Below are 20,274 nucleotides of genomic sequence, written 5' to 3'. Positions count from 1 at the left end.
AGTAAGGACAATAAATCTGGAGGAACTGATACCAAAGGAGCAAGCTCAGTCTGAAACAGAAACAAGTGCAACGTGTGGAAAATGACAATGCACAGATCTAGAATCAGTTCTGATGCCTTTGTTTATTGTGTGCAATTTGCCCACATCTTCTGCAAAAATCACAGCGAATGGTGCATTTAAAAGAAGCGACAAACCTCTAACAGGAGGCTGATATGCTCATTCTTTATTGATTAAAAATAATCAAGAGAAACATGCTTTGAACTCCAAAACAATTAAAATCAGAGGAAATGAAAGAATGGAAAGAAACTAAACTGAAAACAGGTGCAAACTTCAAATATATTACAGCCTTGATTAGTTATTGCCTGGACAAAAGTGTATTTTGGGTCGTTTTAGTTTTTTAACCGGTCATCTGTTCAGTTGCTACAGTTTATAGTTAGACTGCGTTTAAGTGGGACTGTTGGAGAAAGGATGAGAACAAAGCTATTAGATCTTCAACTCTGCTGAAAGCAGAGCTCAATCTATGTAACACACACACACACACACACACACACACACACACTCCTACTCTTCTCTCAGGGCTCATACAGACCAATCCTGTCTGCAGTCTGCAGACTATAACGGGAGAATGGCACCAAATACTGCAGTTTGAAAACGTATGCACAACATTGCGTGGCTGACTTTGTCGCTTCCCTTCCAAGGGGAGAAGCCTGGGTCGACACGCCTGTACATCTTTATTTAAGGTAGCTTCACAAGTAACAGGAAGTACATTTCAAGGACAGCGAAAGTCTGACTCAAAACCAAAGAGAAAAACTTCACACACGCACACACAGGAAAAAAAAATACACTTGGTCATTTTCAATTTAAGGCTAGCGTAAAACTGTATTTGACTATAAACATGTTCAAATATTTCCTTGTAACATTTCATCTGCAAGCAAAGAAAAACTAATGCATTCAGACTGGTTCACTATGGCATCTGGTTACGAAGTTGTCACATCATCAAATGAAACACTAAAACCTCGCTGGCGTTTCAGATCCACACATAAGAGCAGAGCGGTAAATGAACCTTCTGCAGCCGTCGGTGCCAAATAACTGTGATATGCACATTCATCATCGAGCCACGTCATCGGTGGACACAAGTGCACAAAATTATCCAGAGCGCGGTCGAACAGTTCTGATCATTCAACACGTTTACAATCACGGCTCAGATCTTCAAAACTGACGGAAAGAAATCTTCATTAAAGCCACTTTCAGAAACGATGGCAAAGCAGCTGTATTACTTCAGATGCGTGTTAAAAGGACTAGCTACTGTAAACAGCTCCCACACTTGGTGCTTACTAAGAGTTAGAGACACTTTTTCTGATACCCAGCGAAAAATCTTTTTTTTTTTTTTTTTTTTTTTTTTTAGGGGGGAAAATGTTGCATCGGGACAGCGCCACGGGAAAATATATTCAACATTTTCAAAAGGCGAAAAAGTTAAAAGCTGAAAACTGTTGATGCGCAAATGATCACACGTGACAGATTAAGCAACAATACGTCCTGCAAAGAAACGAGCAAACTCAAAGCCTGATGTGCAGCGTCGTCGTCATCCTTCACGCAGCCAAACAACCCCCAATCGTGTCTTAAGAGAAAGAAGGCCAAGAGTGAAACACCCAATATAAAAAAACAAAAATAAATCAGAGCCAAATGTCATTATTTACAAACTAAAGGTTAAATCAAGTACTTAGAATCCTTTCACATAAACAAATACGCACTTAAGTCTTTTTTTTCTTCTTTCTTTTTAAGAATTTGCGAAAACCAATTCCAAACAGACAAACTAACACCAACAGACGGACACATCTGCTCAGACAGCACATGTGGCTTCAGCTGCTGCAAAACTTTTTACTTTACACGTATTTCAATCAATCACAACACGAAGGCCGATTTGGAGTTTTGAAAAGCACTGATGCTTTTTTTTTTCTTTTTCTTTTTTTTTTTTTAAAGAAGGGCATTAAATTTTATTTATTTATTGGGTCATTAATTGTCATTAAATCCCATAACATAACCCAAGACGTGATCATACAAATAATAATAATAATAACAATAATAATAATCTGCACATCCAAAGTTTTACGCATACTTTGCTTCTGGTATTTAATTTAAATCAATGCACACATGCTACACAGAGCGCTAATGTCTATCAGTTAAGTGCTGAATAGTCCCCACAGACGTGTATCATTTACTTTGTTTAAAAAAGCTGCTGCTCAGATGTTTCAGGAAGTAACTGGTCTTTCATGGGATTTGTTGATGATAGGAAAATATAAAGAATATGAAAAACCTTTAAATGCAAAGACTGCGAGACACTAAGATGCGTCCATCTCTTTCTGTAGGAAGTAATTTGGCCTCACGTTTGTTTTGCAACGTCAAAACACGAGTATGTGAAACATTTTATTTCTATTTGGCGTGTGAAGCTGCAGCAAAAAGTTTGGCATCTGCACCTGAAAGCACACTTGTGCATTTCAGACAATGTAATGCTCCATACGGTAACCGGGGATGTCCCCCCCAAAAAATGTGCATTCAGTAGTTCTGATGAATATATAAGGCATTGTTACACTTGTCAGGGTTCAAGGGTGTTAGTTCAGATTGTGCAAATGCGTCACATTAGAGAGAGGAAAGGGGGGAAAAAGAAGCAGGATGAGGGAGACCGGGATGGGAAATGAAAACATTTCTTGTGGATAATTGCATCCTTCTACATGTACACTGTAAACTTTTTCGAGTGATTCTCATACTGTACGTTCTGATACTTCAGCTGACCACCTAAAATTCAACAAGGTGGCATTTTATAATCCTATACGTGACAAAAAAAAACAAAAAAGAAAAGAAAAAGGAAAAGAAAATAATGGTACTGTTCTCTTTGGCAGTAGTGGTTTCTTTACAGCCATGGAAAGAAAAAAAAAATGCATTCAAACTATTTTTTTTTTTTTAAATTTCACATTTTTTAGGCAAGTCACGGTCCCAGGTAGAACATCTGTCTAACTAATGCTGAGCTGAGCAAAGCCCATCAACTTGATGTCGTCTGGTATTTCAGATCCCTCAATTCCAGAAGCCTGAAAAAGATAAATACGTGGATTTAAGATGATGAGCAGAAACATTTTTAAGCAGAAAAGCAATAATGTTGTTTTCCTTTAAAGAGTTTTTTGTTTTAATAAATTAAAGTCGACCAATAGCAAAATATGCCGACATAGCAGACGATTTTTTTTTCCTTTCACACACGAGAAACTTGAACAGATTTCCAAACATTTATGTGTAGTTAATTATTAATTCTTTTACACTCCGTCTGATTATGTTTGATACAAAACAAACACAAAAAACAGCTGACTTGAAAGTGTGAGTGTGAACACTCGTATGCCGATACTCAGATTGGTACATGACTTTGAATATCAGCTGATTATATCAAGTGGGGTCGCCACAGTGAGCAGCTTCTAATGTTTGATCTCTGACATTTTTTCAAGAGGTCTAAATGGGAGACTAGGACTGCCGTGGATGGCCGAACCAATTCATTTGATCTCTTTATAAGCCGGTTAGTGTGGCACTCCACAACAGTCCCAGTCTCTTATTAAGTGCCCAAACCTATCCTAGGGGATTTGCGTCTCCTCACAGGTTCTAACCCACAAGCGAGTGTGTAATTCACTACACCACAGAGCTGAAAATTATTTCCTAAACACAACATCTATAGTTTATTTAGATTCAATTATATATGATCTCTAACCAGTATGAAAAATGTTACACTCACCAGTTTGAAAGTGACATTTTTATGGGTTTGAGGTTCATCAACTATTTTCTGCAAATTTGCAGCAACTAAAGAGAAAGAAGAAATCTTTAAGTTGAATGAAAAGAAATACATCCCAACATCACTGTCTATACTCAGAAACCAAGAATGGGCCTTTGTGCAGCTAGGGCAGCTCTGAGGTTCTCCAGATTTAACATTATGTTCTTACCTGCTCAATTTCTTTGATCTAATTTGCAACTTTTGGGGTTTAAAACTGAGTTAAAATGCCAAAAATGGCAATTCCTGGAACAGCCACTTGAGGCACACTCCACATAGCCGTGTTAAAATACCCAATTATCAAAAACAGTTTTGATTTCTAAAGCTATGTTTATGTTTTGTCTTTTTTTTTTTAAAATAACTCGTCTGTTCCAACTGTTGTAACACTGTAAATCTGACCCACAGATGGGTGCTAACATTACTAGCCAACTAGACTTCATTTGAATCAGGCATGTTGCTTTTTGGAGTATTTTAATACAAATATCTTAAATATCTTACACTTCTGTATCAAATACCACAAGTATGCTGTAATCTCAAACCCTTCTGTAACCTGCACCTCTCTAGGAATACAAGAGGCTCTACATCAGTTGATCACATAAGTATGAATTAGCATAGTGGAAGCAGAAGCTGAACATATTCATCAGTGTCTATAATCTTATAACTAGACTAACTAATCATACAACTAACTAAATTTCAAAATGTATGAACATGAGAGAATATTCCTTATTTTTTTGTTAGGTTTTCTTAAATCCCTGGCCTGTGTGGCTGCACAGCAAGGCTTTTATTATGCGTGCTTCATGCAGTAAATGTGCTGTAATGCAGGCCTGCTTGGCTTAAAAATATCCCCCTTTAAAAGGCTCATTTTCAGCCTTGAGGAGAACATGCTGAGTGAGAAAAGGCGATTTTGTTAACGTGGCAGGGGAATGTTTGAAATCACTGACCTATTACTAAGTCCCTCCCGTCCACCAGGCCTGCTGACACCAGCTCCTGAGACACACCATCTGCTGTGTCTGAAAAGTCAGAGCATGAGACGACGACTGTGACAGGTGGACCAACACAACAGAGTTTAATAAAAGCAAATATTAAACAGAACACGACCGCAGCTTAATCATTTTCAAAACACTCACGCTCTTCCTGCTTAAACAAACAAACCAAAAAAAGGCAGTTTCAGCACCTTCTGTTCTCAGTACTTTACATTCTAAATGAGCTCGTTTGTGCTTTGTTGCACCCATGTGCTTTCCTGGCTACAATGACAAAAAGCCAATTTACCAAATACAGCTCATGCAATTTGTTAAACTGTCAGTTTTTCCTACTGATTATGCACAAATTTGACATCCCGAACAGTCAACTCTTTGCCTCGGGACATTTTGTATACTGCTTTGTGACATCCACACTTACCTCTCCCTGGCATGAACTCAAAGCGGATGTCATTTAGCTCCTTCTTTGAATTTCTGAAGGGATGATGGAAAGAAAGAATGCAAATGAGAGGCGCAAAGTTTACCGAAAGGTACAAATACGAAGAGAAGTTGAGTCGAACATACCTTAACCTTAATACCAAACTAATGGGAGCCTGAACATCCCCTGAGGCGGCTGAAATCTGTGGAAACAGAAAGAAAAATATTACTAAAATTGCACTTTCATACTATATTTTGATACCTACAAGAAAGATGAGCAAACTACCTCTTTAAAAAAATGATAGGTAAACATGTAGCATTTAAATAAAAGCTTATGATGGGAAGTATTAGGGAGACTAGCCTGAGGGGGAACAGCAGCAGCAGGTACTCCTGGTGTGGGAGATGCAGCCTGGGCAGTAGATTGAGCGGTGGCTGGTGTGGGCTGCAGCGGAACTTGACCTGCAGCCTGAGGTAGTTCAGCCAGACCTGCGGCTGGAGGCTGGAGATGACTACTTAAAGGCTCAGGAGTCTGGAAAACCTGAAGGGAAAATTGATTGATTGACTTTTTGGTCTGTATATTAAGATAATCGCTGACTTTGGTGATGTTTGACTATTATTAAAGAAACATCATGAGGTTTTATTTTTAGTTTAAGGTCAAAATGTTAACACCTACTAGACGCACTCAAACTGGCTACAAAGATTTGTCACTCTCAGGATGATTTCATGCCGAAACCTTTGATGATCTCAAACCTTTGTGCAGTATTCAGGTCCATACTGGAATTGGAAACTTATCCGATTAAAATTCGGCCACTACCCCGCTTCTAGGCAGTCCCCTCGTGCACCCCTGGATCACTCTCTGGAAGCCCCGTTCTAACCAGCTACATGTACCCACATCCACTGTGTCACGACGGCGACCCTATGACTTAAATTTCATTTTCAAGAAAACTTACATGAACCCAAATCTGGCGAGTCGAGTAGAATTTTGTCTCCGGTACAAATGGTAACAGAGTTACGGTCATTTAAAGAGTCTGTTAAATGGGTCCACAAGGGGTTAAACTCACCTCTGAATTCTGTGATCCCTCCTTCACTCTTGGCGACTGTTAAAAATAGACAAAAGAAAGCAACAGTCAGGACGACGACTTCATCAAGATGGAGTTAAATTAATTAAAAGAATAAAAGCACACATGGATGCAAAGAATCACACTGGAAGCAAAAGTAAACTCATTAAAAAGGCTCACTCGTTTACTTTCCTCCTTTATGTGTCCGCACAGTTAATTATAACTTTCTTAAGATATCATTAGACTGGGAAAAGCAATAACCAGTGCTAACAATACTTGCTAATTGTGTTTGATGCTAAAAGGGCTGATTTATCTAATTTCAATAAGCAGAACTTCAACAGCAACAGTGACTACACTGAAGGAGAGGGTGGGTTCAAATTTTAGTCAGGCAAGGTTTTGGGATTGAGTTGTAGGACTTTTAATCCCATCTCAGACATACTGAAAACAGCCATTTCTGTTTTCTAGGTAAGCTGACAGAAATCCATCAGCCTCCCTCCTATCACACAGAATTTTTTAACTCCTTGCACTCAGTTTCCTTCCTCAGTTTGACACTTGTCTTCTTTCGTCTCCTTCCATTAGGGGTTGCCACATCTGCCTCCATCTCACCCTATCCCTAGCATCTTCCTCCGTCACACCAATCTTCTGCATGTCCTCTTTCACTACATCCTGTAATCTTCTCTGTCGTCTTCCTCTTTTCCTCCACCTTCAAAAACCAATGCAATGTCCAGCATATCCACTATCCCTCCTCTGCACACATCAAACCATCTCAGCCTTGCCTCTCTAACTTCTCAACTTCTCATCTCAACCTGAGCCATCCCTCTGATGTACTAATTTCTAATTCTGCCCATCCCGGTTGCTCCCAGTGAAAATCTTAACATCTTCTCATCAGCTCCGCCTCCTGTCTTTTTGTCAGTGCTACTGCCTCCAAACCACATATCATAGCATGTCTCACTATCATCTTGTAAACCTTCCCTTTCACTCTTGCTGCTGTCTGTCTGTCACAAATCACCCGTGACACTCGTCTCTTGTTGATCCCAGGTATTTAAACTCGTCTACCTTTACTACCTCTGCTCCTTGCAGCTTCACTGACTCCTCATTCACACATGTATTCTGTCTCACTTCTATTGACTCCTCAAGTCTGACACTGAAGAGTGGATTTGATTTTCCCTGTCACTGCTCATTAAACCCAGAAACTGCTGTTTCACCTGAACCAGACAAACAAAAAAAATGGCAGTCCACTCAGTGGAGCAGAATGATTTAAAGTCTGGATTCAGGCAAGTTTGTCCACACTATCTCAGTTGTATTACAGCTATACCCAGCAATAAATTAATTTGTACCTGTGTTATCCACAGAAATCCTCTCAGCTTAATTTCCCAGAAAGTTTGCATCATCACTATAAACCTCATGAAATTAAACTGAAACATGACTGAGGTATAAACGAGTGGTAACAAATTTCACAGTTACACTTTTTAGTATTTGCAAAGCAGAGAAGCTGTTTAAGTTAATAAAAACAAAACTTTTTTAAAAAGTCAAACTGCATACCTGTGAATAATAAAGTGGACATTTTCATATTTAATCCAACCCGAAAACATGTGGCGATAAACAGAAGCCTTGCAGACCAAATGAAGACAAACCGACTTCACTGAGAGGACATGATAAGGACTGGACTGATGCCAGACATCACATTTGCTCTGTTTTCGGACTCACAGAAAGCCACTCTGCACAGCACAAACAATCTTTTATTACATAGCTGTGCAGAGGAGTTGATCAGGTTGGTATTAAAAATATGCAGAGTTTGAATAACTGACTGCCAATTCATGGAGTCTGGAAATATAACAAGCTTTAGAGCCTTAGAGCCAGTGAAAGGTCAGTTTACCATCAAGCAGCCAATTACAAAGCAGCGAGAAAGAAGCAGATACTGTAAAATTTTATTCCCTTGATGGTTATTAGTGCACTTAATGATCGTTTCCACAGCTAATAAGTTACCTGCCTTGTTTTAATTAAATGTGATTTGGTCAGTAGAAATTACAATAAAAAAGTTACTTTAAAAAGAGATTAAAAATACAGATGGCTTCCAGGAACGGTAACTCTCACGCCTTTGATTTAAATAATGCTCTCCAAAAGCAAAGCGCTACTGAAAACCTGAATCCAATTAAAATCTAACACTTCTGTGAGAACTACAGTTGGTTTCCTCCCCTGTGAAATATAGATCTTTTTTTCCCTGTTTAAAGACAGACCTTCAATCCTGACTAATAGATTCTGATGAGAATGACTTGTGGGTCAAATTCTACAAACATAATCTACAGCATGTCCAGATTTCAGCTCAGAAACAAAGCAGTAAAGTTTTCCTGCAGTCTGCTAATTACTAGCGTAAAGTTACAGAAAGCTAAAAACAAACCAAGCATTATCTCAAGGATAACAGCTTATTTATGTGCAGATTTTTTTTCTGTTGAAAATTCAAACGAGACCTGCTAATCGGTTTCATCGCAGCTCTAAAGATAAACTTTATTATCCAGCTTTTTTTTCCCTCATGAGGCTTAATCCAGCTAACATGTGAAAGTCCTTCCTTGTTAGGGGAATGCCATCTGTATTAGGGTGGCAAGTGAACAACCCTGGATGCAGGCAGCTCGAGAGGGTAGGAGAAGCGCACTTGTCGCCTGGGGGCACTAACAGGCTTCACCTGCTGCTCCTTGGCCATCAGACAGAACACATACACACACACACACACACACACATATAGGTGAGACACATGGACAAACATGCTACTGCACAGAATGACAATTTAAACAGAGCACAGTGATCAAAGGACACAACACAACACGTGGACTACAGCTAAAGTGTTAATGTGTGCATGTGAGGGAGGAAAAGCAGGAGGAAGTTCCACTTACCCGTATGGCTGCAGCAGCTGCTTTGCCTTCTTCGCTCTCTTCATCGAGCTCGTCGTCGCTCCACTCCCATTCGCCGTCCTCTGTTTTATGCAGCCGACCGCTGGAGCCTGGCACTCGACGTACCTGATGCATTCACATGTAACACATCTGAGCTGATCTTCATAGCAGTAGAGATGCAGATTTAATGCTTTGCTGCCTTACCCTTTTTGACCTCTCCGTTATTGTCGGCGCCCTCTGAAGCAACTTCTCGTGTAAATACTCGTGTGTCTGTCAGGAGAGAAAGAAATATGCTCAAAAATCATCAACATTTGTATTTATTCAAACATGTTTGACGAGGACAAACCGTAGCTTATCATGGGTCGGTCTGACTTCTGGTCAAATTTAGGACTGAATTCAAAATCTTTCACACCTGTCTTAAAACCATGCGCCACTTGGATCCAGTGACCCTGTATACACTCACGGGTAAATTCATTAGGTACACCAGAGGTATCACTAAGACAACTGTGCATTCAAAGCTGGGAAGTATCCACCAAATTCACCAAGAAGTTGACAAACCGATCCAAGAAATTTCAGAAACAGCCTCTAAATATGCCAGTCTTTCTGACATGGTTACAGACTGCACATAAAAGGGCAATTACTTTATTTTAAACATGACAGCTTGACATAGATTTAAATCATATACTCACACTTTATTAAGTACACCTCTTAAACTGCTTGTTGCCTTATTTAACCTATGCTGCAAAGAACTGAGTCAGTTTTGGTGGCGAAAGGAGATTCAACCCCGTACTAGTGTGGTGTAACATGGCACACGAGTCCACTGAGGTCATCAAAATAAGGGCCTCTGATTTGTCATTGATGACACTGACATTGATGAGTTCAAGACTTCAATCAATAAGATGCCTTACTGATGACTGAAGTTACAGCAAGTTTGTTAAGTATCCTTGTTTGCGAGATAATAACAAATAAGATTTAACAAGCTGAAGAGCAAATAAATTCATAAATGGCTGTTTAAAAGTAGTTCCTGCATGCTCAACAGCACACCAGCTATAAAAGACTGACAAAGTCTGCCCTCTTCTGTCCACCCACGGTACTGTAGTAATTACAGCAAACAGAGATCACAGCCAGAAAACCAACCAGGTTGTATTTGGGCTGTGTGACCTGCTGAGCCAGCATTCTGGTTGTTCCAGCTGCTTGGGTACTGGGCAGCCAGACACTGGCGTTAGACCGCTTATCCCTGCCTTTGTTAGAAACATAACAATAATAAGAGTAATGCTGCAATGATCTCAGCTTGGGTCAGACACACTGACAAGTTGAAGAAGTACCTAAAGTGCACAAACTGTTATTGGTTTATTTTCATCTGGTGACTCATCAATTACACCCCCTGCTTCTATCAACTGAAAACTTTGCGAGCAACAAACAATCCATCCACAGTCATGAACAGCACAGTCTGAGCTGAGGCCATTCACACACCAACACTAGAGCGGACACAGACCTTTACTCATCAACCGCCTCGAGAGCTGCCTGAAGCAGAGATGCTGCTGACTCACTGTGCAAAAGATTCGGTCTAAGGTGTGGAGGCAGCTCAAACACCTACCTTTGCCTTCTGAAAGAATTTATGCTTCAACAACTCTGATGATGTTGGCCTGGAAAAGAACAGCGACACTGAATTAGTTCTGGTAATCTGACTGATTCGGCTTTTAGGCTGCCAATAATAAACTTGTGAATGTTGTACAACTATTATTTTTGTTTTACATTTTTACAGAGCTAGTGAAACAATGTTGCTGGAACAAAATGTCTGCTCAGTATGACTCCAATTACAGGGTGCTTTGTTTCACATGTAAATCCGCTCTACTCAGTGTAAACTGACAGACTGTAAATCCATTTTGTAATCACTGCAGATGAGGAAAAAAATGTATTTGATTACAGTAAATTATAATAAAATCACCTTTTCTCAGGGTCTTTCTGTAGACACAGTGAGATCATCTTCCTGAAGGATTTACCGTATTTCTTTACCGTCTCCTTATCTGTGACGCCGGTCTCCAGACTTGGAGGGTCATTCTGCAGCGTCAGCATTAAGACCTGAAAGACACGAGAAAGACCTTGACTCACGTCTATTCACCGTTACGGTAAAATAGTAATAATCTAGCTTGTTAGGCAAACTGTACCTTCATCGGTGGGTATTTGTGATAAGGTGCAGCTCCTGTAGCGAGCTCAATGGCCGTGATCCCAAAACTCCAAATATCTGCTTTGAAATCATAACCCCTCACCTGTTCAAGAAGGACACGGTGATTTACAACTTTGTACCGCATCACCTCATTCAAGTCAAAAGCTACAGCAGACTCCTCACTGTTAGCTCCAGCTAGTTCTGCACTGCAGTAAAAAAATAAAATGCAAGATAAGACTGTTTACTTGGTAAAAACTTTATTTACACAAAGCAGAAGCTGTTCACCCTGTCGGAGTAATTCATCATAATCTGCTAGTTTAATTCCTCCTGCCTTACTGGTGGTGGTGCAGCAGAATGGCAGATTTCTAAAACGGTCTAAAATTAGGTCAAAACAAAAATATCTGCTTTGCAATTGGCTGTTTGTGCCTCCAAGAAACTCGGCTAGTTCTTCCTAGACGAGGACTGACCTGCTCCATGACCTCTGGGGCCATCCAGCACGGCGTTCCCACGAAAGTCTTGCGCACTTTATTTCGAGTGATGTCACCTCCCGTGGCTAGAAAGGCACTGACGCCAAAGTCTGAATGAAAAGAAAGTGAGACAAACACACAAATAGCCCGAAGCAGCGAGTCAATAATGTTATTGTCGAGAGAGCTCGTTTCCCTCCACAGACTGCAGCTCTTGTGCATAAATACACCGAGAAACATTCAGATGTCGAACGGGGGAGCAATAAATGAGGCTGCGGCACATTAACTCCAATCACTAATGACAGCAGAGGAAAGGCGCTGTTGCCTTCTGGGTAAATACCTGCAATCTGCACTGAACCATCATCCCCGAGGAGGATGTTTCCAGCCTTAAGATCTCTGCGGAAGACAAGACAAGAATTTGTATATGAAACGAACGTCTCCCACACAGCCGTCGCATCAAAACTGCAAAGACATTTAAAGTCTGAATAATTTGAGTATTGAGGGATTCTTTCAGTTCAAACCCACTTACAATGTGTAGGAGCCATCATCAAGCAACTAGCTCTTATAATTTTAGCACCATTTCTTTTGTTGAAAGACTTCATTACAGACACACAGTCTGTGGTTAATTTGTTCATCCCTGCTCAGCCTCCCCTGGTGGCGATAAGAGGATTCAGCAGGGACGGCTGACTGCCTGTCTGCCACACTGAACAAATACTGCCACCTCACCAGCCAGACACAGAGTTGTCATAGCAACAGAGATAATGACGAAGGGTCAAGCGAAAGGCGAGGATATAAAAAAAAAAATAAAAATAAATAAAGGACAGCAGCAGTGTCACTGAGGACCACAGCTAGTGCTCTGTGCTGTCCAGCCTCTCAGGAAATCAATGCACATTTTAACACTGTAACTCTAAAAGCTCACAGAATGCCAAGTACAGATTACTACACCCGAAAGATTTGCTTTCCAGAAATTACCCCAAGACTGCACTTTAAATTGCATCGGCGAGCAGACAAACGATTCAAAGGAGACAGAATCTGAGTCACGGAGCAGTTTATGTTGCTACCAGATGGAGGCACTGGAGTAAAAAGCCTGGAAATCGAATGCTGTAGGATCCAGCCTGCAAACTAAAATGCATCTGAATGAATGTAAAAATAGAATAGGCTTCAGAGCACAGTGTTGGAGATGAGAATGACACAGCTTCCAAGAAACAAAGGCTCTCTTCACCACTTAATTAGGAATATAATTCAATCCAGAAAGACTGTAAAAGAACAAGCCAAATACCAAATATGTGGAGGGGAAAACGCTGCAGAGAGAAATGTGGTGTTTGGACAGATTCTTATGATTCTTGATGAAAGATAGTCAGACAAGACGAGCGCCGAAGCACGTTTACACCTTTAGATTTTCCGATTTGTTCAGAGATTCCAGTTTATCAAAAACTACTCAAGGAACTAGAGAAGGCAGTTTGGCTTCAGGCCTTTTCTCCTGCAGCTACAAGCTCGGTGCACAGTTTTACCCAAGAAAGTGTGCGTAAGGGAGCCAAGAGTTTGTAGGCCACGCTTTTGATTTTTTGTTCAAATGCTGATGAATACTTGAGTGTAGAGGCCACTTTCAGTAAGAGTGCTTCACTGAAAACACCACACAGCCAAAAGATGTTGTAGTGACAGGGAGTGGGTAAATGCTGAGTCCCAGAGGGAAGGAAGGCAGCGAACATGATAATATTAGGACATCAGGAATGTTAAAGATGGGGATCCCTACTTCAGGGCTAAGTGACTTTATGGATTAAACAGCTCTCGAGAAGCAGGCTGGGATACTAAACATGCTGGTTGTACCAATGTCTTCTCTAATCTACAGCTGAGGCAGAAAGAGCTGATTGTGCTCAATACTTTAATGTGAATTTACATCTAGGGGAGCCCAATTATGTAACAGTCACTGTAGGGACACAGATGCAGAGGAACAGAAAGGGTGGATGAGAAGTGAACATGACAGCGTTTGCTACTGGCTTTGAGAAAAGAAAAAAAAAAAACACAACAGACTGTTAGAAATGTCTTCTGTCATACAAGTGTCTGAGCTCGTGGTTCTCCAGCTTGTCCCGCTGTCACTTCGCCGCCCTGACATAACAGCTCGGTGACATCAGGTCACAGTATCTCATAGTTCCCCGCACTTGCTACTTTTTCTTAGACAGGAAAATTTTACATCTGATAGTTAGATGTTGCTATTTAAAACAGGACTGGAAGGGTGGTGCTGAGTGGACCAACTGAGGCTAAAAGGAAGGTTTGGAGGTATCCTCAGATTACCTCTCCTGATTTGTTGTCACCATCTTTCTCTGAAGGTCCAGTCGTGTCTTTTCATGCTTGTGATTCAGCATTTATTCTAGCTATCTTAGTAGACTCTTTTCAGTATTAAAGTCTAAGCCTAAGAGTGTACAGCCAGTAGTTTGGGCACAATAGTCAAACATTGGTAAGCTAAAATGTTCACAGCTACAAGTCTAATATGTTGGTGCTAGCAATGCTGACTGTTGCATTGGCATGCTACATTTGCTAATCTGAGTTAAAAAACAGACTACAGCTAAAGCAGACAGAACTGACCTAAGAAGCAAAACAGAATTGTTTAGTTCCTAAAACCCTATATTTGAATTAGATTACATTACACTTTTACTTGTACTTCCTTATATTAAAATAAGGTGGGTTTTTAAGCTGTTTTTTTTAAAATGGTTCCTTCATCGTGACATCAAATTAAATTATATGTAGCCCATTAACGTCGCCTAACTGTTTAGATATTTCACTGGACGTTAAAATTTCAACCTGCTGGAGGCAACAAGGGAAAAAAGTTATTAGGATTCAAAATTGTAGGATTGGAAAATTTTAAAGAAGTACTTGAGGGCTGCAAGAAGTTGCAATCTGAGTCATTATGTCCCAGTGAATCAAACTCGTCTGCATTGCGTCTCTTTACAACAGGGGACTCGACTCAATAAAACCAGGTGGCAACCAGTTATTACATTAAAAACGAACAAACAAACAAACAAACAAACAAACAAACAAACAAACAAAAAGACAGGTCAACCATGCCTTGCCATGCAATGTCATTTTGCAGTAACATTGTCATCCTGCACAAACTGCGTCCTAATTTGTGGAAGAATTTTTGAATTTGTCTTAAATCTGTGAGGTTCTGGTTGAACGTAAGGAGTTAATGTGAATTTCTCTGTATGCAGACAACAACAAATTTGCAATTTATCACAGTTAATTACAAACAGATTGCATGTAATTTCCAATTTCAACACATTCAACTGCAAATTAAGAGCAGATTGAGTCAGTGTTAGTGCCGGTTTATCGCAGTCTTGATGCACCAAAGTAGCTTTGAAGACAACAACTGACCGTTACTGATCGCAGACCTGGTCCCTGTCTTCAAAGCAACCATTTCAAAAAGGCAAGGAGACTGCACGTTATTACACATGATTGCAATAATTTAGCTCTCCAACCACTAACCACTGTTTTTCCTAGCGTGACTGTAACATTATACAGCTGCTTAGGTATTTCAAACAGGAAAAAAAACCAAAAAAAAAAACCACTGTTGATGTATTGATACCAATGGACAAATACTGTTTCTCAAACAGCTTCTTTTCATCAGTCCTAACTTTAATGCTTCTTTTATAAAGAAGCAGTAATGTCAGCAATGATTCTCTCATGTCCTCAGAGTGACTTCAGCATCTACATTTCCATATATGACATCATCATCACCACCACTGCAGTCGTGACATGCTCCTGTTCAGCTTGTTGAAATTGACCGAAAACAAATAATCCCTCGAAAATAATTTTGCATGAGGATTTTCACTTATAACACGCTCCGCTGTGAAAGAAAAACACGTGAAGCTCTCCATCATTCGCAAAGCGAGATGAAGACGATCTAATTGAACCTCCTGCATTCATTCAGGAACTGTGTAGGCTGTGGTTCACTGCAGTAGATTGTGATGCTCTGAGAAAAAGGGCTGCAGAGTGTGGCCAGTCATTAAGATTCACAGGAAAGGAAAAGGAGGAGGAGGAGGAGAGGAGTTAGTGACACAATGCACCATGCAAGTTCAAAGAAATACTGGAGCAGATATGGGGTGGGGGGAGTAAATTTAAAGTGTTCAGTAGAGTGTTTCGCCCCCTTATATCCACTGTAACAAAATTCTAAAATGCTTCCAGCATCTAAAAGGTGTTATCTGAGCAAAACATACTAAAAGGTGAACAAGATACATGTGGTGTTTTCAAATTTATGACCTACTGAAATTATAGCCGGGCAATAGTCAGGTGGGAACAGCCATGGTATGAAACTGTCAAGAAGATTTATCATTCTCATCTGGCAGACTGTGCACCTTGCATCTCCACCAGGTCACCTCCTATGACATTACATCCCAGTGCCAGGCACACAGTGGCCCTAACAGGGCAGTAAAAAGAAGGTTTATTAGGTGCCTTGTGGGTCTTCTGTAGAGATTTTTCCATCCTCGACTCTTTCCAGAGTACCATCATCCCAACAAAATGATTTTTCTTCTGCATCCACTTTAATTGCCGTTTCCATATCCCTGAATTTTACATTGTATTTGAAATCAAAAGCCTCTCTGGTCCCAGAGACCACCATGACTTGATCATACCCAAACCACACACCGAGTCATTTGCTGGGCAAAGCCCTCCCATGTACCTCATTAGTGAAGTTTAAGAGATGAGTAACACCAAGAGCTCGCCACAACAGTAAGATCGCTGCTGCCCAGGAGGCTTTAGCTACTGAACTCCAACAAATCAAGCATAAGTTTTATTCTTCTCTTATGTGTTTGGTGACTGAATGCTGTTAAAATTAGAGGACAAGTGTCACCTTTGAATCAGGGGCTTTTCAGACTGCTGTGAATGAGAAGGTGAAGCAATTCACCGTCTTGTGATAAATGTCTCTGCTTCAGCCCACAGCTCAGGTCGTAAGACTCTAATTGCTTTCCTGCAGTCCTGGCCTGCATGGAACGTATCATGTGACACTTTCTGTTTTCCCCTCCTGTCTCATAAAGCCTCACCCCCTTGACTCTTTCCTCACCCCTGCCCCGAGGCTCCGACTCATATGATCCAGCTTACACGGGGTGAAAACAGGGCCGTACGTGGATATTTACATCAGCAAACGCTCATCAACTCGTCAGCGGACCCTTTACTCTCTTCACATCAACGACTTTCAACGCTGGAGTTACGTTACATTTTCATTCTCACAAATCACACCTTGTAGTCCAGGGCTGGAGTGACGTGGAGGATTAACGATCTAGTCGCGATTCTATAATGTCTCCTTCCAACAGACACCAGTAAAAAAAAAAAAAAATAAATACAGTTTTTCTAGGCAAAAACCTTTTCTCCTCTCTGGCACTGACCGATAACCCTGTCAGATTATGCTGAAAGTTGATACTTGCATCCTGCAGCAGAGGCACCGCTGTGGTGGAGTTTTCTTTTAATTAACACAGTAATTTAAACAGTGTTTAAGTGCTTTTACCTCCATCTGTAGTTTCTATATGACAGAGTATTTTTCTAATTAGCAGCTTAATGAGCTGATGATATCATCTATTAGTTCACCTACACAGCTGTTGACAATACAGTCCTCATCCGAGCTCATGGTCGAACAAGCCTCTCTCCATTTCTCATTGGCATGCTACTCTGATTACTGCTGAGCACTTATCCAAGGCAAAAAGCTATGCATTATTTACACACGTAGCCTGACCAAGGCTAAGCGAATGCCGGTGGGAGAACAGAGGAGTGTGAATAAGTGAGCAATGAATATTACATACATAGGAAATATTGTGGTGGCTTAGAGTTCATTATAACAGCCTGAGTGCAGGGACTTAGCTAGGTCTTGAACTGGCTTAAAGGGGAGCTTTTGGTATTTCCTGTGGCATGCAAATCTGTCATTGACACATTTAACTTGCATATTCATAGAGAAACTCTTTATCATCATTAGCCTGTGAAAGCTGTGAGTCTGCTTTCAGATGCTTTTCAGCACCTATAAAAAAAAACAGTAATTACGCCTTCACAGTTTTTAAACTAACATGATACATCTAAATTGAACAGACTGGTTTTCATTCACGATCATTCTTAAGTGGTAAGCCACAAAGCAATCATTGCTGCTTTTTTCCCCCCCATTTGTTGCATCCCACTGGTGAAGTGTAGTATATTGCCACGTCACAATATACATGACAACGACCCTGACCTTCAGAAGTGAATGTGTCCATTACTAGTGTGCAGTCAAATGCCTCATCTGATGACTAATCTGATACAAACCACAAACATATCCTTTTCTTAAATCAAAATCAAGCAAGTTCAAAATGAGTCGTTATCTTATACTGGACCTTACTGTAGCATCTCTGTTTATGCTGTGGGAAAGAAACCATTTCAACTCGTATTCCATACTTTTTAGACAACTTTCTCCTGATTGGCTGCCCCTCAAAACAGAAGGTTCAAACAGCAGGTGGCTGCAACCTCTAACAATCTAACCATCTAGTCAATACAGATATGAAATATCTGTATTGATAAAATATATTTATATCTGTATTTATATCAGTGGGTGGCCTTCCTTCAGGGTAAGCTGGGCAGGCAGTGTTTATCCGGTGGGGGAGGGGGAAAAAGGGGGAAAAAACAAAAAACAAAAACAACAAACAACAAACAAAAACAAAAACAAAAACCAGACAAAAAAACAAACAAAAAAAACCACACACACACACACACACACACACACACACACACACACACACCTTCTCACCTATGTGCATCTGTCCTAAAAATTACTGTCATCTTCCAGTTTCAGGTGGCTATTAATTTAACTATTTGAGTATGAGCCCCTGGAATCTGTAGCATGTGTCATTCTCATGGCCGTGTCCGGTTTACAAAGGCTGGAGCTGGGCAAGCTGTGATGTCACCAGCCTTTTCTGGTTCTTTATTCATGCCCCTTGTGGATAAACCTCTGGACTTTGATGGAAGATTGATGGGAAGACTAGCATGCTCTGAGATCAGTTACTATCTGCGGGTTTATGGAAGTAGAGCTAGCATTAGCAAGTTTAAGTTTCCTCTTCCTAGCTACCTCGGACAGTGCAGTGTACAGAGACTCTGAACAGCCCATTAGCTTGGAAATCCATGATGATGGAGAAGGGGCATGAACTTGCGCCAATTGTGGTTTAAAAAACAAAACACGAGGATAGCAAAGAAGTGCAGGCTCTAGCAATATTGTTATATTAGCATTATGAGAAATGACTTCATTGAGAAAATGTATGAGTTCAATTACCGGATTTGCGCAACCTTAACTTTTTTAATTAATATTTTTAACCCCCTTAACCATCTCACACACGAATTCAGCTATGGCTATTTAAAACTGTATTAATATACTTTGTTAAGTCAAAGTTTAGGCCTGTTTTTTTTAATTCATTTGTTTTTCTGTTTGTTTAAGAAACAGAACAGCTATACTACAGATGTGTGATTGATATATTCCATTATAAAAACCTTTAATGAGCCCAGTGAGAGCAGCCATTGATTTATGTATTCATTAATATTAAGTACCAATAATTAAATCTGCATGTCAAAAACAGCAAATTTTGGTGGCCTGCCATAAATTTATACAGGAATCTCTTCTATGCAGTTAGCATGATGTGGTTTAATGTTGCAGTTAAACTGTGTTCACACATATGCTTCAATACAAATGCAAACTGCCCAGCGTAAAAACATAACCTCAAGGGTAGCAAAGCAGACACATTATTAGCATGACACTTATTAGAGCGACAGAAGAGAGAATATCAGGGGCTGCGTTTCTGCTCAATAAACCCTCAAGGTTAAGTCTGATAAAGTTTGTGTGCTTAGTACTGATAAAAATCCCTGTGCCCGTTTTATTATGTTGCTAATAAAAGGCCCGGTTACCTGTGGATCTGTCCGTTCTTGTGTAGGTACTCCAGGCCCTCAAGAACATCTCTCAACACTGTGGCTATGCTGGCCTCATCCAGGACGCCGGTCTTGTGCTCCCCTCGTGAGATGATATGCTTGATCACATCCAGCACTGAGCCTGGAAAGCAAAAACATCTCGACTTACATTGCAACTCTTCATTTGACTTTACTGCTAACAATCACTTTTCAACAATGTTCAGACTGGTCAGAAAAATTGCTACTTGTTGTAAATGATGAACCAGAGTCACCGCAGGCCAGCGTGTATCATTTGTTAAGTCTACTCCAAACCAAAACCTTTTTATGAAAACACATACTTCCTCATGGACTGGCAGACATTCAGTCAAGATAACACAAAGTATAATCTTACATTGTTTGGACAAATTAGATTTTGAGGTACACAAGGCTCTTTCTCCCAGCTCCAGTAAAACTGATTTAATTAAAAGGAAAAAACAAATCATTCAGCTTTGTTAAGATAGAGTACTTTAACCATAAACAGCTCCATGACCTTTTAATTTGGCAATGGCAAAACAAACAAGAGATGGGGAAATGGAAGGAGACTGGAACAAGCCAGAACATTAATA

General features: G+C 40.3%; 1 protein-coding gene across 2 annotated transcripts in view; it reads right to left on the bottom strand.

The window, feature by feature from the left end:
* Positions 1-197: 197 nt before the first annotated feature.
* oxsr1b (oxidative stress responsive kinase 1b) overlaps positions 198-20,274 on the bottom strand; it is a 41,790-nt gene continuing 21,713 nt past the window's right edge. For both annotated transcript variants that reach the window (XM_031732480.2, XM_039617258.1), the window contains exons 4-18: positions 19,670-19,811; positions 12,111-12,166; positions 11,774-11,883; positions 11,308-11,409; positions 11,088-11,221; positions 10,737-10,785; positions 9,344-9,409; positions 9,143-9,265; positions 6,258-6,293; positions 5,558-5,734; positions 5,344-5,399; positions 5,201-5,253; positions 4,744-4,812; positions 3,770-3,834; positions 198-3,083 (exon numbers count right to left, since the gene is read on the bottom strand). In XM_031732480.2, coding sequence (XP_031588340.1) covers positions 3,009-3,083; positions 3,770-3,834; positions 4,744-4,812; positions 5,201-5,253; positions 5,344-5,399; positions 5,558-5,734; positions 6,258-6,293; positions 9,143-9,265; positions 9,344-9,409; positions 10,737-10,785; positions 11,088-11,221; positions 11,308-11,409; positions 11,774-11,883; positions 12,111-12,166; positions 19,670-19,811 — 1,313 coding nt within the window. In that variant the 3' untranslated portion in view covers positions 198-3,008. The remainder of the gene's footprint in view (positions 3,084-3,769; positions 3,835-4,743; positions 4,813-5,200; positions 5,254-5,343; positions 5,400-5,557; positions 5,735-6,257; positions 6,294-9,142; positions 9,266-9,343; positions 9,410-10,736; positions 10,786-11,087; positions 11,222-11,307; positions 11,410-11,773; positions 11,884-12,110; positions 12,167-19,669; positions 19,812-20,274) is intronic.

Source organism: Oreochromis aureus, linkage group 9 (assembly GCF_013358895.1).
Source record: "Oreochromis aureus strain Israel breed Guangdong linkage group 9, ZZ_aureus, whole genome shotgun sequence".
NCBI classification, from domain to species: domain Eukaryota; kingdom Metazoa; phylum Chordata; class Actinopteri; order Cichliformes; family Cichlidae; genus Oreochromis; species Oreochromis aureus.
The sequence above is the reverse complement of the archived record's forward strand: the minus strand, read 5'-3'. Positions and strand labels throughout refer to the sequence as shown.